Source organism: Mchenga conophoros, linkage group LG11, assembly GCF_057382185.1.
Source record: "Mchenga conophoros isolate Kocher_MC1m ecotype Shallow Benthic linkage group LG11, M_conophoros_male_GT1.1, whole genome shotgun sequence".
NCBI classification, from domain to species: Eukaryota; Metazoa; Chordata; class Actinopteri; order Cichliformes; family Cichlidae; genus Mchenga; species Mchenga conophoros.
In genome coordinates, this window is record NC_140536.1 from 20,119,534 (window position 1) to 20,144,513 (window position 24,980).

At 38.2% G+C, this 24,980-nt stretch overlaps 3 protein-coding genes across 4 annotated transcripts; all 3 read right to left on the reverse strand.

Moving 5' to 3' along the window:
* Positions 1-181: 181 nt before the first annotated feature.
* On the reverse strand, positions 182-4,212 carry lim2.5 (lens intrinsic membrane protein 2.5). Of its 2 annotated transcripts, none has more exons than XM_085290340.1 (5): positions 3,933-4,021; positions 2,416-2,628; positions 1,241-1,390; positions 977-1,111; positions 182-424 (listed from the first exon to the last, which is right to left on the reverse strand). In XM_085290340.1, the coding sequence occupies exons 2-5, from the start codon at positions 2,591-2,593 to the stop codon at positions 363-365; spliced, it is 525 nt and encodes a 174-aa protein (XP_085146466.1). In that variant the 5' UTR covers positions 2,594-2,628; positions 3,933-4,021; the 3' UTR covers positions 182-362. The 2 variants fall into 2 exon arrangements, with proteins under 2 accessions (XP_085146466.1, XP_085146465.1); XM_085290339.1 differs by lacking the exon at positions 3,933-4,021 and adding an exon at positions 4,043-4,212 and having other exon boundaries at positions 184-424.
* Positions 4,213-11,185: 6,973 nt separating this feature from the next.
* vsig10l (V-set and immunoglobulin domain containing 10 like) lies at positions 11,186-16,000 on the reverse strand. The gene is made up of 12 exons (XM_085290341.1): positions 15,858-16,000; positions 15,269-15,601; positions 14,712-14,990; positions 14,338-14,598; positions 13,897-14,139; positions 13,514-13,792; positions 12,707-12,799; positions 12,058-12,282; positions 11,838-11,957; positions 11,683-11,723; positions 11,386-11,472; positions 11,186-11,297 (listed from the first exon to the last, which is right to left on the reverse strand). Exons 1-12 carry the CDS (start codon positions 15,928-15,930, stop codon positions 11,223-11,225), a joined length of 2,109 nt encoding a protein of 702 aa, XP_085146467.1. The 5' UTR covers positions 15,931-16,000; the 3' UTR covers positions 11,186-11,222.
* Positions 16,001-17,377: 1,377 nt separating this feature from the next.
* On the reverse strand, positions 17,378-24,728 carry etfb (electron transfer flavoprotein subunit beta). Its single transcript, XM_085291394.1, has 7 exons — positions 24,553-24,728; positions 22,296-22,454; positions 20,074-20,232; positions 19,895-19,957; positions 19,156-19,314; positions 18,749-18,960; positions 17,378-18,023 (listed from the first exon to the last, which is right to left on the reverse strand). Exons 1-6 carry the CDS (start codon positions 24,604-24,606, stop codon positions 18,790-18,792), a joined length of 765 nt encoding a protein of 254 aa, XP_085147520.1. The 5' UTR covers positions 24,607-24,728; the 3' UTR covers positions 17,378-18,023; positions 18,749-18,789.
* Between the last annotated feature and the right edge of the window lie 252 nt (positions 24,729-24,980).

Sequence of the window (24,980 nt, forward strand, 5' to 3'; positions counted from 1 at the left end):
AAAAATTACATCATATTTGATATCACATGTACATTTTCATTTTATTATATTAATTTACTATGAATTACAGAAATTATATCAGAATTTGAGCCTTATATTTAACAATTCATACATACAGACCTGTATCTGAAATCTTTTAAAATATTCAAGCTTAAATTTGGATATCTTACTATTGCTTATGATCCTAAGCTGTTTAATGGGATTGTGTTATCCTTGACCATTTTCTTAAAAATAAAAAAATAAAAAAATACACATTTGGTACATATGCAGTTTTCCAAATTTTATTGTTTTCCACCACGGTGCCAATCTTTAAATGTAAACTAATGTCTTCCGCAGCCCTGACACACTTTTTCCTCTTTCCATTAACGTGGGCCAGCCACTCTTCTGCACTCATGCATTCTGTAGGCACACATGTAGAATATACCTGCAAAACATCAACAAAAGTCATCTTTAAAGAGACATAGAGACAATTTCTATAATATAACATGCCAAACAGACTTTGATTTCTGATAGTAAGACATATTTCGTGTATGGAGTAGAAGATTTAGAAAATGTATACATGGCCTGTATTTGGCCTGTATTTGTATAGTGCTTTACTAGTCCCTAAGGACCCCAAAGTGCTTTACACATCCAGTCATCCACCCATTCACACACATATTCACACACTGGTGATAGCAAGCTACATTGTAGCCACAGCCACCCTGGGGCGCACTGACAGAGGCGAGGCTATGATGGATAGTTTGACAAGTAAAGACTGTACTAACTCAGAAATCCAGCAGCTCTAACATATATAAGTATGGATAACATTTTCAGAAAATGAAAGTGTTCATAAAACTCAAATGTATTTGTGTTATTATAATTAAGAAATTAATAAATGAGACCTGCTGTAATTTTGGTTTATTCAATGCTTTTCTGCATTTCCAAAAACTGTTAAATATCACTGTATTGATACTAAGATTCATCTAGATAAACAAACCTGCAAAGAAGGTCATTAGCAGGGCCACCCAGCCTAGTATGTAGGACCAAGAGAAGCGCCAGTCACCAAAGCGCTTGCCCAGGAAGTTCACAGTCACCCCAGTGTAAATGGCCATTGCAAGCAGAACAAAGAGAGCTGGTATAGTGGACACACAGTTAGACATAATATGATACTAATATGATAAAAATAATGATACTATCAGTTTCCAAATAATCACTTTAATAAATGTTAAAATGTTAATTGTTTTCTGCATCAATAACTTACTTGAAACAAAGAACATGATTCCAGCGGCAAATGATCGGTTGAACCGCTCAAAGGCAGAAAAGTGGGCAAAGGAGAGGATTCCTGCGATGATGCCAGCAAAGCATGACATGGCCGACAGGATCATAAAAGCACGAGTGGCATTCCAGTATGCTGAGGAGGAGTAAAACAAGAAAATACTATGAAGATGTATGCTAGAAGAACTACAACATACTAGCACTACCCAGGAAATTACAGATGTATTTATTCTATATTTTAGATGTTAAAAAAAGATAAATTTGAGTTCAGAATAAGATTCTCTCCAAATATAACTCATAAACTTGTAACTTTCTCTATTGTAATGCATAATATAAATAAATAAAAAACAAAAGACAACTTTAATCAACTTGAACTTGCATTGGAATATATTAATAATTTAATATATTTACTAAAAATATTTGAGATCTATTTTGGTGTACTGACTCTTTGATTCCTTGTGCGGTGTATGGTTGTAATTGCAATTAATACAATTTATTCCAATTTCATTTATGACATCAGCAGCAGCTGTTAGGGTAGCCAAACATTAGTATGATGTGATGCTGAAACCAAGGGGCATCATGGGTTATTGCCACCAATACAGGGATCCAAAGTTATTCTTTTTGTTCTCAGAGTGACATAGATTAGTTGGATGAGGCGGAAAGTTCAAGTAGTGGATATAATGATCATTTTAAACTATTATATATTTGAAAAACTGATTTTTCATTGTCTGCAGTTGTCATGTCCAAAACTGCCCACTCTCATTGGTTATCAGACTGTCACCAGATAACCAATGAGAATGGGCCTCAGCAGTCCTTTGTATTATAAACATCGATGGGCCAATTTTAGCATGCAAATAAGTTTATTAAGAATAAAAGGTAAACCATTATATGTGCTAAGCATCAGCAGTGTAACTGTGATCATACTGGCATGCTAACATTAGAGCAAATACCACAGAGGTTGGCTATAAACTTGGTCTTGGACTTTCATTCTAATAGTATAAACGTAATGTCTAATGAAAGTCAAAAAATTCCTGTTGATGCACCTTAAAAGTAAGAAAAGTTGGCTTCTGACCAGATAAACAACTGTCTCCGGGGAGGATCACTGTTCCTTACAAAGTTTTAAATGTAATGAATTTGGGTAGAGGACAATTCCCTACTTACCAATGCTGTCAGTTTGCATGTAGCACTTTCCAGACATGCAGTATCTCCACAAGCCCTGATGGGCGAAGCTGCCAGACAGACGGTACTGCATCCAGTAGTCTGTGGCTGTGGAGACCACCAACAGGATGTTCCCCACAATGGCACAAAAAAGGCCCCCTCCCATGAAGCTGTACATCATGAGTGATCCTATGACTGTGGTTAAGGCTTTATGCACTGTCAAAAGAAAAAAGAAGATAGGAATCAGTGGTGCAAGAGTAAAGCTGCAGGAAAGAAAATAGTAGTTTTCTTTACAGCTTGGTGCTATAATGTTAATGTTTATTAAGTAGGGAATGGTTTTAAGAGACAGTAACACCCTGAAGAAGTAGATGGAAAGAGTAAAAACAAAAACTGCCCACATCTAGTTGCCACCACATGTCTGTCACTATGGCGTTGCATTCATTCAAACTTCATTTATATTAAATCAGAAAGGCTAAATGCATTCTTCTAAAACCACTTCACTTCCAGGAATTAGTGAATATATACCATTGCACTCCCTGAATCCTACCGTGACACATAGTCAGTTTGTGAGTCAATCCAAAACAAAGCTTGCATTATTAATAAAGATATTTTTATCATGTTTTATAAAACATGAAGTTTTATGTGGGTCTTATAGTTAATTGATCTAAATTTATTCATATAATATGTTTTATCGACGCAGTTATCTCTCACAACAAAGCAAAGGACAGCTGCAGACCTGGATAAGCAAATCATGCCACCTGCAATGCAATCAGCTCATAGCAACACGTACTCTCTCGCTCACTCTTTGAATGTGTTTTATGTGCTTACAACTGCAGCAAATAAACTGCCACAAAAAAACAAATAAGGAAATAGACTGTCAATATAATCAGCAAATAACTTCCAATGATGTGAAAGGCAGTGACAGCTGACACAAATAAAATGTAAGGTCATTTTAGGGTAAGGGTATAGTTGCATAAGTAATCAGCACCCATGGATCAGACCAAACCCATCATCATACTCATCCTTTACTTTAATTTCAGCAAAACATTTGTGGAGTTTCACGACTATATCTTGTGTTAACAAACTCTGTCCACGTACAGACAGATATAAACACTCAAAACAGCCTTTGTGGAAATTCCATTTTGCTATTATGGCACACAGACATACACATTGAAAACAGTATCAGCTACAATACCAACTATACACTTGCACTATCAGCCTTGGTAAATATTGAACAACTTTAAAAACATATCAAGCATCTGTTTCAAGACATGTGGGTTCAGTTTTTCTCTGAGCTGTAAGAGCAAAATTCAGACGGCATACATCTGCAACACTGGTGTGTAACATCTGAATGTCATATTCCTGTCAGGATATATAAAACAAACAGACAAATCTATCATCTCAAATCTCAATCTTTATGGGATGAAATCTTTAGAATCATTAGAAATGCTTGATGTATTATTTAAAACTATCTATGAATATACTGAAAATAAAGACCCTGAAACATGAAATATACATACATTATTACGAAATAGTCACAGTGCATGAAAACTGGTTAGCAGCCAGTGTTATCCATTCTAGTTTATAAATTCTACTGCAATTTAACAAATCACCATCACCATCATCTCACCTGAATTCCTCAGGATAGATCAACCCTCTTAAGTATCAGGCTTTCCTTAGGGAAAGAGTGAGAGAGAGTGCAAGCCAGGAGTGAGCGAATGTCAAAGAGGATGGCCTAGGCTGAATTCCAAAAGGTTAACCCCCCACTTTTCTGTTGATGGAGGCAAAATCCTTTAAAACAATCAGCACAGTACAAATGGATATGAGTTGGTGTGCAAAAAGCCATGTGACACGTTCCTGCTGAACTACATGGGAGCATTGGGGGGGGGGGGGGGGTGTCAGGGGATGCTATTGGGGTAAGGGGGAGGGTCTGTGATGCGAGGCCGCTGCAGCACAGTCCTTGTCTGTTGTTCTGTTTGGTGTTCTGGAACTGTGGATGTGCAAAGGCTTGCAGTACTGCTGTGGTCAATGGAACGTGCTGAAGTGCACACTTTCTTTCAGTGTAACTGGGGCGTGGTCATGGGGACACGTTGATGCTTAAAACAGATACGTAAACGTACACCGTTCATGTAGAGTGTGCTCTGCATGTTCACAGTGAATATGTGATGATGTTGACAAGGCAGTTGCCTAACAGTTATAACAGTTAAAGGTTGCCGTTTATTGCATAGTTAAAGAAATATCAGCTAAACCTACCCTACTGGATTTATTCTACTAACACTAGCACACGTAATCTCAACGGCCTTGTCGTTTACACCGTCACTGTTCTATTGCAATCCATTACAACAATTATGATAAATTGTCAGGGGCTGATGTGGTTGGTGTTTGTTGGATAGAAATGGTTTAAATTGAACTGTGTTACACTGAGGAGTTTGTTTGACAGCATCATTTCATAATCTTTTCTGGAAAAATTACAGTGTATAAACAATCTAATATTTGCCAAATATTAGGCAACAGTAACCAGTCACAGATGATATATGATACATCTATATCTCTAAAACTCGTTTCCTGAAATTTGTTCTTGCCCTATGACAGTAAGGGGAGACCACCCACTCATTGTTACCCTGAATGAATTTATCATTAGTAGGAAAAAGATTTCAGCATCTTACTTGCACACTGCACAACACAACACACCCCTCAGTGAAACCTTGTCTCCTAGTTCCTCATTTCTGCAATCATTTTAATGAATGTTACGCCATGGCTGTACTTGGCTGTACTTGGCTAGTTGTAGTCTAGTCTGTAAGCTGTCTATCTGTATCCTCACATATAACTGTAGAGTTTTTTCTTATTTACTAAGCAGAAATTAATAGTATTTCACGATGCCACTTTTTTCAGTTTGTATTTCTAAGTACGTGCTGGTTTGCAGATAATGCTGCTGGCCACACGTCATATAACCTCATTTACTCCTGAACATGTCAACAGACAGAGATAAAGAGATAATAGGATTAATAAATGCAAAAATCCCCAAAAGGGGGAATAACATAATGTGTTGTGACCTTTACTGATCTCTTGTCACAGTGTGTTTTTATGTTTTTATTCACTGTTTATGCATTTAACACATTTTTACTATGAATGCACTGAGGGTCAAGAAGCCAAATAACCCACAAATTCTCTGTAATTTTCACAAGAAGAACTCTGATGATGCAATTGTAGTTCTTCTTCATTTTGATCATGAATGCTGTCAGTCAAACAGATTAGAAAGAAGTTTTAAGTCAGACCCACAGCTGCTGTGGTGTCATGTTTGCTTAAAGACGGTGTTGACAGGTTTGTTCATTTAACCACCATATAAATCTTTCACAAGATCAACTGCACATTTGCAAAACATATGATCAATATGATTGAAAGAAATAGACTGTTGTTAGTTAGGACTGAAGTGATATTAAACTGACTAAATTATAACTATTTTGTTTAGTATTTAAGACTGAGATAAGCAATAAGCACTAAATAAACATCTTTAGGGAGTAATCGCACGCTGTACTAATGGTCCTCACTCTGTGAAAATTAGAAGCTTTTGCCAAGTTTTTCCCCAAAAGTCAATATTGCACCATGTGGCTGAAAACTGTGAGAAATCATGAGAAAGAAGAAGAAAGAAGATAAAATGAAACACCAGACCAGAAAATACAAAAACAGAGGATTGTCAAGTTAAAGCAAAACAACGTTGACCAAACACTAATGAAGCAATTTCAACACAAGTGTGACTGTCGTAATTTTTTGCCACTTATGTTCTCTACTTGGGAAAGCTAAAACCTCAAGAGCACTTCCTCAAAGTGTATAATCGTGTTGAATACTAGCAGCTTAATTTGAAAATCTGCATTATAAGATTTTCAAATGACCAGATTAGTGTGCATCGTTCATTATTTTCATGGATGATGCACATAAAGATTTAAAAAAAATTTTTTTCATTTTTCACTATTGTTATAGGGTTAATTAAATCCTTTTACTAAAATATTTAATATAGCAATGAATAAGAGTGGCAATGAGTTTGTGATCTTATTGCAGATTGGCTTACTTTGACTGTAGTAAACTACAAACTTTTAGGGGACAGAGGAAGCCAAATATTATAAATACAGACTTGTCAAACCATGTTTAACCATATTCTTTCCTCTACTTTCTTCTTTCAAGTTCATGTTACGGCACTAGAGCACCATCTACTGCACAGTTGTATAATATCAGCTCACCACAATGAAAAAAGCATTGCTGAGAGAAGCTGGCACTAACCACCACCCTCACCACTAGCCATGGAAAGTTATTTTTTCTCACAGCGTACCTAATGTGCATGCAATTTACATAGGCATTTAAATTTAATGTTACTCCTTGAGATTTTACTTATCTCACCTTGAGGTGTGTTATTGGTACTTTTACTTAAGTAAAATGTTTTCTTCTTCTACCACACTTCACCACTTCCACATTTATGTGCCTCCCAAAGACAAGATCACTGTTACAACCCGGCTCAAAAGCCGCAACATAAAAAAAAGGAGATGAATAACAGAGTGTGGGTGAGAAGAGGTTTCATCCTAAAATGGAAAACCAGGTTGGCTAAAATGGCTGGTGCCACCAAGGCAAAGACTAGTGCACTGCCGGAAAGCTTGCCTCAGGTATGCTTTTATCCACACCTGACTAGGTGTGGCCAATTAGCACCAGCTGAAAACACTGAGACGATTAGAAGCTGCAGAGGGACGTAACAATCACCTTATTCCGAAGTAAAATCTGCTACATAATTATGTACCACAAAAGAAATTGACTGTCATAAGGGATGTTGAAGGGTCTATAAATGAGCCCCACATGATTTCAAGTAGAAATAAGAATTGATTTTTATACCTTTAAATTTAGTTGCTTATGTTAATCCTTGTCCATTTGTGTTCATCAATTCTTTCCATTATGCTGCAGCGTCTTGTGTGGATGATGCTCAAGATCTTACATTAATGTTTATCGAAACATTAGCACTTCTAGCATTGGGCTAGAAAAGGATAGTTCCCACTAGGTCAATTGACCTTTTGAACAAAAACACTGAGTTGCATCATGAGATTTTTGCATTTAGATGATTTTAAAACAGGGGCTGATCCAAAAGGACCATGTCAAGTCATATTCTTGTCTCAACAGGGGAACTCTCGACTCCGCCACAATGAAAAAATAAAAAGTTAATCGGTCCATAAATATTATGGTGACGATGGGATCTAATGGTGAAACATATGGCTTGAGGATTAGTATATGCAAAACAGCATTTGCTGGGGAAATCAGCTCTTCCAAGGAAGTGATACTTCCTTCTTCACTCTTTTTCTAACTGTAGTGTAATTACTTTAAACATTTATAGAGGTGGTCACACTTGCTGACGATCAGTTAATAGTGCTCTCTTAATTTCTATGAGAGCAGTAAGGGTATAGTTGGCTTTTCACTGGACTGCTTCTGCATTTTGGCCTAATTTTTCCTAAATAAATAACTATACAGTGTAATATGCCATGTTTGTAGTTCATCTCTAACATAATTTTAAGAACTGCTATGAATCTTAAAAGAAAGTTATTTTTCATGACATTAGATTCCCCAGAAAATGTAGGAAACAAACAGTCAAGAAAAACATGAACAAAATCAAGATTTTATTCAAAATTTTAAATTAAAATAATGTTATGCCAATATTTTTAAAACAACAGAAAAACCTGGGCAAAAGCCCATGATGCTGGCCTACGAAAGTGCACTACTACACAGGATATTAACTTGTCCTGTATTTTAAAAATTATCCTTTAATTTTTAAAACAGCTACCTAAAAGAGAGAAATCCCCCTGAATTTAAAAGAGTCAGGTGGAAAGGTCAGGAATAGTGGTCAAACTGCTAACCAAACTAATAAAAACATTAAGAATATATATATATGTGTGTGAATACAGGAGTGCAGAATTATTAGGCAAATGAGTATTTTGTCCACATCATCCTCTTCATGCATGTTGTCTTACTCCAAGCTGTATAGGCTCGAAAGCCTCCTACCAATTAAGCATATTAGGTGATGTGCATCTCTGTAATGAGAAGGGGTGTGGTCTAATGACATCAACACCCTATAGGGCTTTGGAGTTGACGTCACGCCGCAATGCATTGTGGGAGCGCGGCGCCATTTTCGGGGTCTACGATCCAAACAAACTCACTGTTGGAACGGCGACGACGACAAGAAACATGTTTAAAAGCAACTCAAAAGAAAACGGACGGTATAGAGACCGATTGCGTCCAGAGGCGAAGCAGCGGTATTTGAAAAAAAATAGAGTGCATCGCAAATCTGGACCCATACGACATACGGCAGTGGAGTAAAGACCCAGACGACTTACCGCCACTGTCCTACCCCGATATCTTCACCTATCTTGTTTGTGGAGTAAGCGCTTACACTGCGAACCAGTTTCGTAATTACAAGTCACTGGAGGCGCACATCCAATTTACAAATGGCTGGGTGCAAGATTTGGCTATTTTCAAGCCGCCAAACTCTTGAGTACGTCGTCAAAGTAAGTCAGCTGGAGTGCATCGAGTGAAATAGCCATTTTCCACCCCCCACCATAATTAATGTTATACATTTATCAGTAAACTGCTAAAATATCGTTATCATATTATGTGCCCATAATTGTAAAGTAGATGCAAATTAACACATTGATAATCGGGCAAATTATTAACGCCAATTTGTGTCCTCCCTGTCCTCCTGCGAATCTTTACATAGCACACATGTCTGCAAAGTCACTCCATTTGATGTTTGATCGCAATTTCTATAACTTCCGAGACCACCAACGATAATATTATTCAGCTATAAAGTGTGATGTGAACATATTTAGAACTTACCGGAATGAAAATGTCTTGAGCACACCAGCTGATATCTGGAGACGTAACAGAACTTGATATCAGCTCGTCTCACGGCTGCTATCCAGGCTAGACGCCTTCGTTTGGTAATATCCAATACATGAGCTACTTCATGTTGCTTCCACGTTGGGAAAGCATAAAAAGACAATCCAAACTTATTCCCGTGCCGGTCGGAAGATCGAACATTGCAGCCGAGCACACAGCAAGTACGAACCATGGCTATGCTTTCGCTCCTTACTTAGACCCCCAAAATGGCGGATCGGGCCAAAATCCTTTCCACGCCCACCCCCGTGACATCACGCTCCAAAGCCCTATATCAGGTGTGCATAATTATTAGGCAACGTCCTTTCCTTTGGCAAAATGGGTCAAAAGAAGGACTTGACAGGCTCAGAAAAGTCAAAAATAGTGAGATATCTTGCAGAGGGATGCAGCAGTCTCAAAATTGCAAAGCTTCTGAAGCGTGATCATCGAACAATCAAGCGTTTCATTCAAAATAGTCAACAGCGTCGCAAGAAGCGTGTGGAAAAACCAAGGCGCAAAATACCTGCCCATGAACTGAGAAAAGTCAAGCGTGCAGCTGCCAAGATGCCACTTGCCACCAGTTTGGCCATATTTCAGAGCTGCAACATGACTGGAGTGCCCAAAAGCACAAGGTGTGCAATACTCAGAGACATGGCCAAGGTAAGAAAGGCTGAAAGACGACCACCACTGAACAAGACACACAAGCTGAAACGTCAAGACTGGGCCAAGAAATATCTCAAGACTGATTTTTCTAAGGTTTTATGGACTGATGAAATGAGAGTGAGTCTTGATGGGCCAGATGGATGGGCCCGTGGCTGGATTGGTAAAGGGCAGAGAGCTCCAGTCCGACTCAGACGCCAGCAAGGTGGAGATGGAGTACTGGTTTGGGCTGTTATCATCAAAGATGAGCTTGTGGGGCCTTTTCGGGTTGAGGATGGAGTCAAGCTCAACTCCCAGTCCTACTGCCAGTTTCTGGAAGACACCTTCTTCAAGCAGTGGTACAGGAAGAAGTCTGCATCCTTCAGAAAAACATGAATTTCATGCAGGACAATGCTCCATCACACGCGTCCAAGTACTCCACAGCGTGGCTGGCAAGAAAGGGTATAAAAGAAGAAAAACTAATGACATGGCCTCCTTGTTCACCTGATCTGAACCCCATTGAGAACCTGTGGTCCATCATCAAATGTGAGATTTACAAGGAGGGAAAACAGTACACCTCTCTGAACAGTGTCTGGGAGGCTGTGGTTGCTGCTGCACGCAATGTTGATGGTGAACAGATCAAAACACTGACAGAATCCATGGATGGCAGGCTTTTGAGTGTCCTTGCAAAGAAAGGTGGCTATATTGGTCGCTGATTTGTTTTTGTTTTGTTTTTGAATGTCAGAAATGTATATTTGTGAATGTGGAGATGTTATATTGGTTTCACTGGTAAAAATAAATAATTGAAATGGGTATATATTTGTTTTTTGTTAAGTTGCCTAATAATTATGCACAGTAATAGTCACCTGCACACACAGATATCCCCCTAAAATAGCTAAAACTAAAAACAAACTAAAAACTACTTCCAAAAACATTCAGCTTTGATATTAATGAGTTTTTTGGGTTCATTGAGAACATGGTTGTTGTTCAATAATAAAATTATTCCTCAAAAATTCAACTTGCCTAATAATTCTGCACTCCCTGTATATATGTATATATATATATGTGTGTGTGTGTGTGTGTGTGTGTACACATGTACACACACACACACACACATCCATCTACAAGTGGAAATCTCAGTTCTCACATATAACAGACACACAGAATGACAGAAGAATAGAGATCCTTATTTTAGATATACAATATACAAAATAAATATACAAAAAGAGTTACCATCCACATCAATACACATGTTTTGGTTTTTTTTAAACTTAGACGGTTGTAGCAACTCTGGTAGGTGGAGGAGGGATAAATGCGGGCAGAGACACTGATTTTTCAGAGAGAGTCTAAAAGAAAAAAGAGAAAACCCTTATTTTCTGTGATAAATGGAAACAGTTACCCACTACATCTATTTATTTGTTATAGTAAGACTACCTTCTGTAACCTGTTGTAGTCAGGGGGGGACCTCAGCACTCCTTTCAGCATGTTATTCGCAGTGATATTTGGTTGGCTGTTTTTTACCTGTGGAGGACATGACATGCACAAAATGTAATCATCAAATATAACAACGATTCATTGTGCAATGTGAATTTTTTTTTTTAATAAACCAGGCTTCAACACAAATGCAATATGAGTACAGTGGGATAAATGTAAGTAGTTAAATGTAACTAGCAGTAAAACTATCCAGATAAATTCCTGCACATTAATTATGCTGTCTAGTGTATTTCAAACCTTATCAACTGCTCTGGGAACTGGATATCTTGGCTGATGACCTATGAAAAGCAAACATAAAAGTCCAAAGAAAAGCATCACAGTAAGTAAAGTAAATAAGTCAGTGTAAATGTGATTTATATTTAGTATTTAAATTCACATTTAAATTCACCTACTTTTGTTCCTGATGCAGTAGACACCAAGGTAGATGAGGCCAGTCAGCAAAAGAAGGAACAGAAGGCTGCAGGGGATGCCTGCTGCAATGCCAGCAATAGCAGGACCACTCAGTCCTTCACCTGCCATCAACACGACAGACTGTAACCAAAAATGTTACTACTGTAGGCTCATCACTAACAATGAGATAAGAGCTGTTTCACACAGACAGCTGTGCTATACCTGGACCAATTCGTTGGCTCTTAGATGGCTCTCCATTGGTCATACGAGCTTTGGGGATGACTTGAAACCAGTAGGTCAGCTTGGGATCAAGGAAAAAGATATCCGTACTCCTGGCAGAACCAGGTTTCTGCTGGATTGTGCGATATACATTTGAGCTGCTTTTAGTCAGAGGGGCATTGCGATTTTTGCTCAGAAGGTCTGGTCCTTTCATTTGGATGTCGAACCCTTAACAAAATCACACACAATTCTGTTTTGTAGCATCACAATTCACAGAGGAAACCAGTTAATTCTAGCAGATCTCTCAAGATTTCAGTGATCAATGTTAGAGCTTACTGAAACGGATAATTGTATATACATAAACTAGCCGATACTAGCCATAACCAAAACTGGCATTTGATTTTCCTAGTAGTTTCATCTTTAAAGTATTTTGCCCAAAACACAGCTCCATGTAGATGGTAGTTTCACAGACAACACATTATTTACACCCCTATCTTCTATTTTGAGTTTCTGTTTTCACACTAGCAGTATTCATTCACATGGGTTATGGAATATCAAAACAAGAAGGGTGTCTCTGTGTTTTTTCTTTAGAGATAATCTTGTGAAGATAAGTCAAACTAGCACATTTAAGACCTTCCCTTAATTTTAGTACCTGTAACAACAGACATAGATGGGACCTCCCAGGTCAACGTGACGATGGTTCCGTTTCGGTTAGGGAACAAACTGGAATCTGAGATGGATGGTCCTGGAAAGAGAGAGGGATTGTGAGAGTAGGGGAGATCAAGGAAGGGCAGAAGAAGGGGGGAGGCGAGGGTACACCAAAACTGAAGAGCTTTGTCTGAAAGGAAATTGCATTCTCAGGTATTACTTAGCTCTGTTTCTGAGGGCCCATTGTGCCTTTGTTTCAAGCAATGCGAGCAGTACTCCAAAGCAGCAGAATCCTTACATTTTAATGGCAAATATTTAACTTTAGAGTCGACACAAAAATGTCAAAATATGTTTAAATATTTTATTTTTAAGTGGATCTGCAAATAACAATTATTTTGATACCACTTTCTCAACTTTGATTTGAAAGCTCAAACTGCTTTCTAAACATTACTGCCTCAGAACTGAGAAAACAAGAAACTGTTGGTTATTTTTGTTAGTTATTTTAATTATAAAACCAGCTGAAGATTTATGTCCTTACAATTTCACTCATCTGACTAATGTTTCCTTTACTGTTTTACATAGGTTTTTCTGAATACAATTTTATACTTTTATCTACCTAGTAGATGTGAATGTCGACTATTACTTTTAATTGCCAGTGTTATTACATAGTCAGACAGGTACATTTAAAGATCTGAGTAATCAACCCTTTTTTTAACAATTTATTTTAACTAGTAACTTCCATCACCTGTTAAACATGGTACTGTAAAAAATATATTTCTCTATAAAATTAAATTGAACAAGTGAGTTATACCTTGTAGCTGAATTTCTCTTTTCTTGCTGCCCAGAGGGTTCCTGCATGTGCAGGTGTAGTTTTGGAGAAGAAAGTTGCTGACATTGTAATGACGAATCATAAGCTGTGAGGTGTTGCTGCTGATCTGGTATGTGGACCCGTTGGTGACAGTCTCATTGCTACTGAACCATGACACAACAGCTTTAGGCGATGCCTCACTGAAACAGCGGACTGTCACCACTATTTTGCCCCCAGAGTCAACTGTGGTTCTCATAATTGGAAGGAATGCTACAGGACCACCTGGAGAACACAAGGTGCCTGTTTAGACTCGACTGCCAAAGTCAATAAAACACATTATGCATACATTATGTGGATTTGTTATGAGTTAAAAATTTAAAACTTGCTTGCAGTGATATTGCACTTATTATGTTCAACCGGGTGTTCTGCCATGCACTGGATTGTTTTCCCATTTAGATTATCTGATGCATTGACGGTTAAGCTGAAGTTCCCTGCTCCACAGCTGGAGTTGCTTAGCTCTGGAAAAGACAGCTGGGCCTGTGGGGTTCCCCCTACCCATTCACAGTGATACTGCAGGTTGATGGCATTCACTGACTGCACCGAGCACTCAGGATTGCCCACTGGCCGCTCTGTCCCAAGATAAAATGAATCTGTTATTAATGTCTGGAAAAATTTCTAAATAAATTCTAAATATAAACAGCATTAGATGAGCACTATGTTCTATGTGCAGCAAACCATGACAAACTAAACTATAATTTTCAATCCAAATTGAGAACAATTTCACAAAAACATGACCTAAAAGATAAAATGTCTACTTTTCCACATACCATAAACAGTTAAGGTCATGTTCTTTTGGCGGCTTTCTTTTGTATCTTCATTGACCAGCCTGCATGTGTAAACACCTCCTTGACTGGTTTGTACATTTGTTAGATTCAGGACTCCTTTTAGGGAAATGATATTCCCACCAAAGACCCACTCAGAGATTGGCTGTGGGAATCCATTAGCCTGACAGGAGAGGTTCAAAGAGTCTCCTGCTAAATAAAAAGTCTGAAGTGGATGGGCCTCAAGTGTAGGCTCATCAGGTCCATCTATAACACACCATAGAGAGTTATGAGAAAACAGGGATATAAATAAAGAAACTTATACGTATATAAATAAAGAAGACTTTAAAACTGTAAAACTTTTAAACTGTTAAACTTACACTGCACAGAGACATTTTGAGATGCCGTTGCATTTCTGAAGGGGTTTGTCAGTAACACAGCGTACTCTCCTGTGTCATTTCGGTTTGGCCTGAGGATCACAAGACTATTTGCCTGTGTCTTCACTAAATAGTGTGAGCTGTTTTTTATTTCAATGCCATTGAAGAACCACATTTGTTGCTCAAACACTCCTTGGAGCATGCTATGCTGCAGGGTGAAGTTCTCAGTTCCCTCTTTGATAAGACCCGGCTGTGAGCTCAGAGTCAAGCTCTGGATGTATTCTGTAAATAAAAACATGAAAGGAAAGAAGAACCACTAGATGAATATATCTACTCTAGTGTACTGCCTTTCCTTTCTAATGCATCAGCCTTATTAAGACGGCAGGTACATATAAAAGATAAACTGCATAACTTCTCAAATGTCAGATTTCATTTTTTAATTTTCATTTATGGTTTGTCTCAAATATTTAAACAGTTGTTTAATATTTAAAGAGTTATATTTAACATTTTATCTAAGCCATCAACAACAGCACGTCTTCCAGCCAGATATGCCCACTCACCAAATATTTTAAGAGTGAAAGTAGTTGAGGCTTTACTCATTCCAGATTTAACCATTTCGATGGTGTAGTCACTGGTGTAGTTAAGTGGAACATTAAAAAAGGTGAGATTTGCACTTTGTTTGTCTATCCTGATTACACTACTGAAAGTTGCAGCTACAGGTGGATCAGCACTGGAGTTTATAGTCCATGTAGCAATATTTAAAACCCCCTTAAACCAACTAACAACTGGGTCAGGGGCACCACTGAAGGACACAGCCAGAGTCACGTTTTCGCCAGCTAAAGCATTCACCAGACTGGGACCAGCAGGAGAAACCAGCAGTTCACAGCGGGCACCTGTGAGGATGTAGCCAAGTAACTGAATTAGAAAGGAAATTGCAAGGTCACGCAATAAGTCTGCTAACATCAAAATAATGCCAATTAAACAGAATTACTGTCGTTTAATCTTACAATCAGGAACAATGCTGTCGTTACAGAAACGCACAACAAAGCCCTCTTTTTCTAACCCTAAAAATGACACAAAAATTTCTAATACTAACAAACAAAATCACACAGATAAGTGTCATAAGGCGTAACTACGCTTTATTCTCACCTTGGAAAGTAAAAAATGATAAAATGGCCAGAAACAACGAGCTTAATCTCTTGAATTCCTTTACACAAGGCATTTTTTTGTAAAACTTTAAGCACGCTTGTTATTAGAAGCAACCGTTTGCATTTCCAGTGTAAAAGCAGAGACGAAAAACAAAAACGTCTTGTAAAGTCCTAAAGCGCTAACTTCTGTATCAGCGGAAGCTCCAGCGGACAACCAGGCGCGTGAGTATCCCACCTGTACCAACTCGGATTGTGCATGTGAGGCCACGCCCCTTACGTAATTACACACAACAGCCCCTTTATTTGTATCTGCTTGCTGATAAAATAACATATCAACATTTCCTTAATACAACTGGTATAAATATACCATGTATATTAACTAAAGAAGAGGTGGAGAGAACGTTTAAGTAACAACTTTACCTGCGTCACCATAGTTCCGGTACCCTCATCTTAGCAGTCAATGACGTATGCTAATATGGGAAAGTCAAGAGGCCTGCCTGTCCATGCCCGTGTTCATACAGTACCCAGTTTTCAATCACATACCTATGTGCTAAAAAAAACACCAGGCTTTTTGTATGGAGACCAAAACATAAAAAAGGTGACATTTGTAGTTTGGAATAAATCAATCAATTGAGTATATCAAAACAATAAATCTGTAATAAAGTACTACAATAACTAGGTTATATTTTGAAATTGTGCTGTAAAGTGTAAAAAAACCAAAAGAAAACACATTTTCAAGGTTTATTTGCAGGTTACTTTTACAATTTCTCAGTTTATTCTTATTTTTGTAAAGGAGGAGGCAGTTTTTGCTGTTTTATTCTAAGCAAACAATGTTGGAACGTCTTCTGAAACCTGGATTCCATTTTTCTTTTCACAGGTGCTCTAATAATACATTACAGATTAAAGACACATGACCTAAGAATCACGCTTTTACTAGTCTTAAAAACACAAAAAAAAAAAAAAAAAAACAAGCATTAGGACCACACTTAAGATTAAACTCGAAACACTAGTTTGAGATTAAACCTGTTGTTTTAAGTCAAAAACCTACACAGGTACTATACCACTATACCCTTTACAAAATGCCTTTTGTAGACAGGTTAGAGGAGAAAAATAAATAAATAAAAATTAAAAAAAAAAAAAAAAAAAAAGAAGAAAAAAAAAATCATACTTAGGAATCAGTTTTGGTAACTTGGAAATTATTTGTCTTTTACCACATAAATACAATATGGTGGTAAATAAGGCACGATAAGAGATCTGAGCAACACATTTTGGACTATAACTAGTAAAACAGTATTTAGCATTAATATTTAGCATTTCAAGTTTAATCTCAAAATTTCAAAACAAACAATATTTTTTGTGTCACTAATACTCTGCGTACAAAATGAACATCAGAATTAAAAATTAAAAAAAAAAACTGCTGCCATTTCACAGGTTTTAAAAAATGCCTTGCAGACTAAATTTAAAGGATAAGATGAAACTACTGTAAACTCAAAGGAAACGCCAAGAGACCAGACACAGCTGTAGATATGAAAAAGACTGGCTGCTTTATTGTTATTGTGATGTCCTGTACAATCAAAAGAGAACTTAGGCGCTTACGGTAAAATTCCAATTTAGGATCACGTTCCCCTGCTCATACTGAGAGACACCGTCTAGTCAATCCTTGAACTCAGTCACAGTAGTCAAGATATTAATGCTAGCAGACATCTTCAAATCAACATGTTGGGTGGTTCTGTATTTACATACGTCATTTACAAAAATTGCACCTCTTAACATGTCTGACTACAGATATAAAAGAATTAACAGATGAGGATGAAGCAGCTGAAATGCATCAAACTGGTGAAGTTTGGGTACAGTTCAATACAAACAGCAACATGAGTGATGGAAAGATTCTGGGTTTAAATTACTGCATAAACACCGCTTTTTATAGCATTGTGATATAATGAAACAAATGAACTACTCTGCAAGTTCAAATGCATACACAAGACAAGATTATTCTTTTGGGCTTGTCTGACTGCAGGACAGTGTGTCTCAATATTTTTCCACTTCTATCAGTACCTCCCTGCATATCCTCAGGAGCCACAGTTTCAAACAGAGGGATTAGACCAACACATAAGCTTGTCCTGTGGTTGGGCTTATGTAGTTCAGTCTCGTTATTCATTAGAGAGTCCTGCAAGGAGAGAAAATAACATAGATAAGTAATTCAAGACAAGAGTAGCAATTAGCATCTTTAATTACTTTTTCTTTAATAGCCACAAGACACACAATATCATTTGCTATAACAAAATAAATGTGACTTTTTTCCCCCTCAAAATGAGATGAGATTGTTATAAAAAAGGATAATAATGGTCTACACAAACAATTTTATCATTCATCACAAGAGTTAATTTTACTGCACTCTTAAAAAGTTGTAATCAAGAGGTAGATATAGGTCTATTGTGGATAATTAATTTGTGGTATGCAATTTTCTTTTACCAATTCATTAATGATGCATTGTTCCTTTTCCCAGAATACCTTAAAATTAAAAATACTCTATTAATCTCTTTTTGTAAAAAAGGCCTGTTATAATTACTTGATATAATAAAAAATTAATACCTTTTTTCAAACAAATATAGTTTAGAGTTTGCACAGAAATATAATTGTGGGATTTTTAAGATATAGATACAGGTGGAAAGGTCATAAATGCATGAAACCTATTAATACTAATACATGGGATCACCAGCCGAGAAGATCTAGCATACGTTGCTGAGGCACACTGGCAAGGGGAAAGAAAATGAAAATAGCAGGTGAGCTAGAAGGTGCTTAGTCATGCCAGAGAAAATGACCCTGATGTCTTTAAAAATGTAACTTTTTGCTCAACTTTCTGATGAAAACTATTAATTCACTGATACTCACCTCTGTTAGGTTCTGCACTCCCAGCTTATATGCTTAAGCCTCTATACCCTCCCTGCCTCTTTCAGTTTGACCACTAGGTCTTCCACTGTCTCCACCTTCATCCCTGCCTGCCTCTGTGGAGGCTCCTCCACTTTCAACACCTCCAACCGTGAAGTCACGTCCACCCCCAAGTCTGCAGGCTTCACAGTAACAATCTTCTTCTTCTTGGCTTTCTGAAACAAGTTATGCACAAAGGGTGAATAAAATAATTACTCTTCTTTTTAACTACTTTATAGCAGGTTAGGTCTTAAAGGTAAACCCAGCAATTACAGTCAGAACCCGTCTCTAATCTTGTCCCAGAAATCAGCAACATGATCTTAATGACTTTTTAGCATCTTTCGTTTCTGAACATCATTTCAGCTGCTTACCATGATATTAGGCAGTGTGGCATATCTGGGGGTGTTGAGTCGAAGGTCTGCAGTGATCACTGCTGGTGTGTTGATCTTAATATGTTCCAGACCACCATCGATTTCTCTGACCAAATTAATCTTGTCTCCTTCCAAGGACACCTCTGATGCAAAGGTACCCTGCAATGTGAAGATACGTATAATTTCACAAAATAAATACATTAAAAAAAAAATCACAGTAGGATCTCCCCTGGGAACTGTTCCTCTATTTTCATCTGCTACCCATTATATGGGACTCAGTTAATACCATCTGCTGGTTTGCTAGTGTAACTACAACTACAAATAATCTTGACTACAGGAGTAATGTATGTAACCCAAATTTATAAACAATTTTTGACATTTACATTACAATGTCTGTCTATCCAAGTGCCCAACCTGGACACTGTAAATAAGATTAAAATGCTCCGTTTTAACCAGCCAAAGGAGAACTTCACTCCATCTATCCAGGCAGCCTTTGACTTTGGATTTGTTGATATGTGCAGGACTACTGTGGATCTTACTGACGCAAACTAGTGTTTACCAACTTTGATAAGGTTAGTGAAGGCTATTGGGAACAGGAACATATCCTCTTATCATTACTGCTATACAACACCCACGAAGAAACAGAAAATCTACAAAAAAAGAAAAGAAAGAAAATAAACTGATACCTACATAATTATGGGGTCAAATATCTCAGTGCTACTATTTAAGGTAGTCTTACCTGAGGCCAGTCCAGTAAAGCTGCTGTCATCTGGCCAGTCTGATTGCAATCATCATCGATGGCCTATGAAATAAACACAAGTCCTTAATTACTTAACAGCAGTGCAAGTATTCTTTAGAGTACGCAAACTAAGAACGCAATTTGAGAGAGTGTGAGGAAAATAAACTGAAATCTTTAACCTGTTTGCCAAGGAGAATAAGCTGAGCATCCTCCTGTTTGGCAAGAGCTGCCAGGATCTTAGAGACCTGAAGGGGTCCCAGGTTTTCATAGTCTTTCCCACTCACATCTACATGAATGCCACGGTCAGCCCCCATGGCAAGGGCAGTACGGATGGTCTCCTGAGTTAGAAAAAACACATGTAAGAGAACTTTTCTTTGGCTTGATGTTTGATGACAACCCTGAAATTATAATCGTTGATAACCTTAAACATATTAAAAGTACATTTATGTTAACATCATAATAATCACTTTCTGCTTACTGTGAGTCTGACAGGTTATATGCATGGGATTTCAAAAGTTCTTTTACATGTAAAATAATACACCTGAAAAAAAAAAGTAGATAGATATCTATCTATCTATTAGGGGTGCAACGATATTCGTATCGATATTGAACCGTTCGATACAGTGCTTTCGGTTCGGTACGCATATGTGTCGAACAATACAAAATTTGTAATTTATTTTATCAACTTTCCTTCTGACGATGCTGTCTGTGTTGAGCGCTCAGTGAATCTGCGTTCGACTGCTCCGCCTAGGGTCGACAGTGCAGCCTAGGCGGAGTAGTCGAACGCAGATTCACTGAGCGCTCAACACAGACAGCATCGTCAGAAGGAAGAGCGCAGGGCAAGCTAGCGAGACAGAAGTTAAGCTCCCCTTACAACATGGACCTCCCCCATGGACCACCCTCATTCAGATCTGGCCTTTGGAATTATTTTGGTTTTCATGTGACGTATGACCCTGAAGGTAAGCGAGTCATGGACTAAAGTAAAACAGTATGTTGGATGTGCCATGCAATGCTCAATTACATGGGTGGGAACTAGTGTGTTAGCGCAGTTAGCTCGTTAACGTGTTGGCCGTCTAGCCCCATGCACGGGGCGATCGGCGGTAGCTCGTTAACGGAGATTTGCCGTGCTGTGGCGTTAAGGTCATTTCAACGAGATTAACCTGAAAGCACTAGTGGGAACACAACGAATATGACTGCACATTTACGCCGACATCATCCTAGTGCAAAGACAAGTGGAAGCAGAAAAAAAACAAGCAAGCATGCTACTAACTTTAGCCGAGTCATTTAGACAGCTGTTTAATATGCTGCTGAGAATATAGCCCAGAAGAAGCGGATAGTATAGCTTTTATTTTGGAAAGAGACATTTCTCTGTAATAAACTCTCTTTTTCAAAGATGAGTGATTCCTCAATCAGATACAGGGCTTGCAATATCGCTAGCCCGACGTACCGGAGCTAGCGATTTTTTTCAGTCGGGCTACCAAAATCTATCTCTTCCCTGCCCGTCGGGCTTTTGTAGGAAGGAAAAATATATGTCAATGCTTCTGCATTCTTTCAGAAATGTAGCTGGGTAATTATGTCATTGGCATCGGTGAGCCACTGTCAATATGTGACGTATTGAAATTGCGTTTGAATTTGCGCTCGTTTTTTTGCTTTCACTTTGCAATCGTGCGAACTGTGTATAGAGAGCGACAGCACTGATCTGTGAGTGATGATAATTTGTGCACCAATTCCTCTGACATCATCTTATTAATTGTTAGCTTACTATGCAAACATGACAAGTGAAATCTCCCGCAGCTTAAACATGTGAGAGGTTGATCGCGCAGAGAATCGCTGAGCTTATGTGAGTGCGTGTGTAAAAGCAGCAGGATATATATTTGACTACGATGACCTGGATGACTGAGAACCTTCACAGACAGATATATATTTTAGTTCTGCTGAGCCAAATAAGACAGGTCAGGGTGAAGAAGTGACAGCCAAAGAAAAGCTTACCACAAAAAGGAGAAGTTATGACAAATCAGACTATAAGGCAAAAAGAAAGTGCAGCTTTATGGTTTCATGGACAAAAGAATTTCTGTGGCTGCAATATGACGAGCTAAATAACCAGGGCTGCACATAAGTGGTCCGCAGGTGCGCATTCGCTGTCAAAATAAAAAACACGCACAAGGGTTAGGGTTAAATTTAAAAACTGTACTTTTGAGTTAAAATATATATTTATAATTTTAATAAATGACAAATTAAAAAGGCATGAACATTTTTTGTATCGAAAAAATATCGAACCGTACCGAACCGTGAATTTTGTGTATCGTTGCACCCCTACTATCTATCTCAACTTGCAGCAGCTCCAAAAAACTCCAAAAAGCAGTTAACTTGCTAAATTACTGTCTCGCCCCAGCTCATTCACCTGCGACTGCTGTGGCCCACAGCTGACAGCCACAACCTCCTTAATAAGCTTCTTCTCCTTCAGCTTGACCGCCTCCTCTACAGCAATCTCACAGAAGGGGTTCATTGAGTGCTTAACGCCATCTGTCACCACGCCAGTGTTGTCTGGCTTCACACGGATCTGTGGAGAAACAAAACAATAACACGGGGTCACTACAGAGGAGCTAAATTAAAGAAACCTGTCAAACACAATGACAGAAGCTTAGAAATGAACCGAACCAATACAAGGTGTTAAAAAGGTAAATACATCTAGTGATGGATATTTAAACAGATTTAATCTAACTGGCAGAAAACCTTTAACTAATCTTATCTTTTTTAAAAATTGGTCTGAAATAACCAATTCTGACACCACTGGCATTGATGTGCTACTATAATCACTTCTACTCTTTTGGAAAGTCACAAAGGTAGCACTGTTGCTGGCACTGGGCAATAAGGCCTTGCTTTGGAGCTGCTGCGACTTCCATGCCAAATTGAGAAAAAGTATATACATCTCAAGGGACTGGGCAGGGTGTTGAGGAAAAGGTCTTCCACAATTGTGGCCAGGATATTTGCAGTATATTAATGATTTTTTATTGTCATTGTATGACAATAAAAAACATTAAATTAAATTAAAATTAAAATAAAAACATTAATAAAAAAATAAGAAAAACCTAGTGGCTTTAACATTTCTGTGAATGGACCCTGCCATAAAGTCAATATAATGCAACTTCACTTATACAGAACACTTACCAGTTAAAAATTCAATTCTTGCAGTAATCAGTCAGTCATATAAAACACGAGTGATAAAATATAAAATAACATCAGAACACTTACACTGACATTGTGGAGGACTATAAATACCTTGGAGTACACATTGACAATAAACTGGACTGGGCTAAAAACACCACAGCACTTTACAGGAAGGGCCAGAGTCGTCTCTATTTTTTGAGGCGACTGAGGTCCTTCAACATCTGCCAGAAAATGCTGAGGATTTTCTATGAGTCTGTGGTGGCCAGTGCGATCCTCTATGCTGTTGCATGCTGGGGGAGCAGGCTGAGGGTCGCAGATGCCAACAGACTTAATAAACTGATCCGTAAGGCCAGCAATGTTGTGGGGATGGAGCTGGACTCCCTCAAGGTGGTGTCGGAGAGGCGGATGCTGTCCAAGATAAAGACAATGTTGGATAACACCTCCCACCCACTCCATGACATGCTGGTCAGTCACAGGAGCACGTTCAGTGAGAGACTGAGATTACCGAAAAGCACCACTGAACGACATAGGAAATCATTCCTGCCTGTGGCCATCTCCCTGTACAACGCATCCACTTAACACACTGTTTGCTGCTACAACTACACATGTTTCTTTTCCAACTATTTATTTATGAGTGACTTATGTATGTATGTATGTATGTATGTATGTATGTATGTATGTATATATATGTATATATTGTACTATTCTTAGTTAGTGTATTGTCTGTCTTGTCTTAATGTTGGTTTAAAATGGAGCACTGTAACAAAAAATAATTTCCCCCAGGGATCAATAAAGTATTCTGATTCTGATTCTGATTAATCTGACATTGCAAGCACGCGTGGGCATTTCCCTAAACTGCACACAATTTAAAATGGGAAAAAAATAAATAAAGCCAATGCTCTGAAAGTACTGACCTCTTCCTATCAGACCGCTGAAGATATAGTAATCATAGTCGCTTTAACACTGTGCGGATCCTGCTGAGAGCAGCTCAGGCAGGACTGTTCTTGCTGCAACATACACCAGCTAGTATTGCTTATTGATTATGGTGCTGTACCTCAACTGAAGGGTAATGTTAAACAGTCAAAAATATTCCCATTTGAATAACTGTTCCTGCAACATACACGCCTGGCTTACAAACTACTTTAAAATTTGGGAAAGTCACTGCCCAGTTTGCATGGAAGTTATGCCAGAGGTTCAAACAGACATGTTATACAACTTGCAAGAAGTCGTTTGCTGCCCTGCTAAACACAAACTCAGCTTCTCAGTATTGTGCATTAAATAAATGAATACATGAATTTGGCTAGAGACAAACAACTTATCTGTCAAAATAATATGACCGGTCAGTGGTGTGGTGTTGCTCTTGTTTCCACAACCAACTGACGATTTTAGGCTAACATTAACTAGCAGAGCACAGAATGTCAAATAAGTGAGCAAAGAAAAATACCTTTAAAATCGCGAAAGAAAATAGGTAATTTGACCTAAGATATTACCTTAACTGCATAGTCAATGACACGCTTAACTCCGACGAGAACACGGCCAGACATTGTAGCTGAAACGTTTAAATATAACAGACAGCTAGCGTTACACAGTCACCGCAATGAACCTTCACTGAAGAAGCAGTCGGAATTATTTCAGGGTGAAACCAGAGGAGAGACTAAAGTGACCGCCCCCCACTCTAGCCAATGAAATGTTGGCATTATCCAGCGTTGTAGGTTACGATTGGCTGTCGTGTGTAAATTGGTTGCTAAACTCAACAAAAAGTCGCCGGTCGCCGCAATTTCGTTGATTGAATAACAGTTCGAACTTACTGCGATTGTTGCTGAATGACACTTATATCACTTCCATTACTATCGTAATGAATATCTTATTGATCAACTTGGTTAAAATGAGTGAATTACGATGAACCACATACTAATCA

Coding starts and splice junctions, on each gene's coding strand:
- lim2.5 (XM_085290340.1), bottom strand. CDS start 2,593: ATGATGTACAGCTTCATGGGAGGGGGCCTTTTTTGTGCCATTGTGGGG. Junction 1,391..2,415: donor CATGCAAACTGACAGCATTG/GTAAGTAGGGAA, acceptor ACTCCTCCTCAG/CATACTGGAATGCCACTCGT. Junction 425..976: donor GCTAATGACCTTCTTTGCAG/GTTTGTTTATCT, acceptor GATGTTTTGCAG/GTATATTCTACATGTGTGCC.
- vsig10l (XM_085290341.1), bottom strand. CDS start 15,930: ATGCCTTGTGTAAAGGAATTCAAGAGATTAAGCTCGTTGTTTCTGGCC. Junction 11,473..11,682: donor TTCCCAGAGCAGTTGATAAG/GTTTGAAATACA, acceptor TGTCCTCCACAG/GTAAAAAACAGCCAACCAAA. Junction 11,298..11,385: donor ACTACAACAGGTTACAGAAG/GTAGTCTTACTA, acceptor TTTTTCTTTTAG/ACTCTCTCTGAAAAATCAGT.
- etfb (XM_085291394.1), bottom strand. CDS start 24,606: ATGTCTGGCCGTGTTCTCGTCGGAGTTAAGCGTGTCATTGACTATGCA. Junction 22,455..24,552: donor TCATTGACTATGCAGTTAAG/GTAATATCTTAG, acceptor GTTTCTCCACAG/ATCCGTGTGAAGCCAGACAA. Junction 19,315..19,894: donor CTTTACTGGACTGGCCTCAG/GTAAGACTACCT, acceptor TTCACATTGCAG/GGTACCTTTGCATCAGAGGT.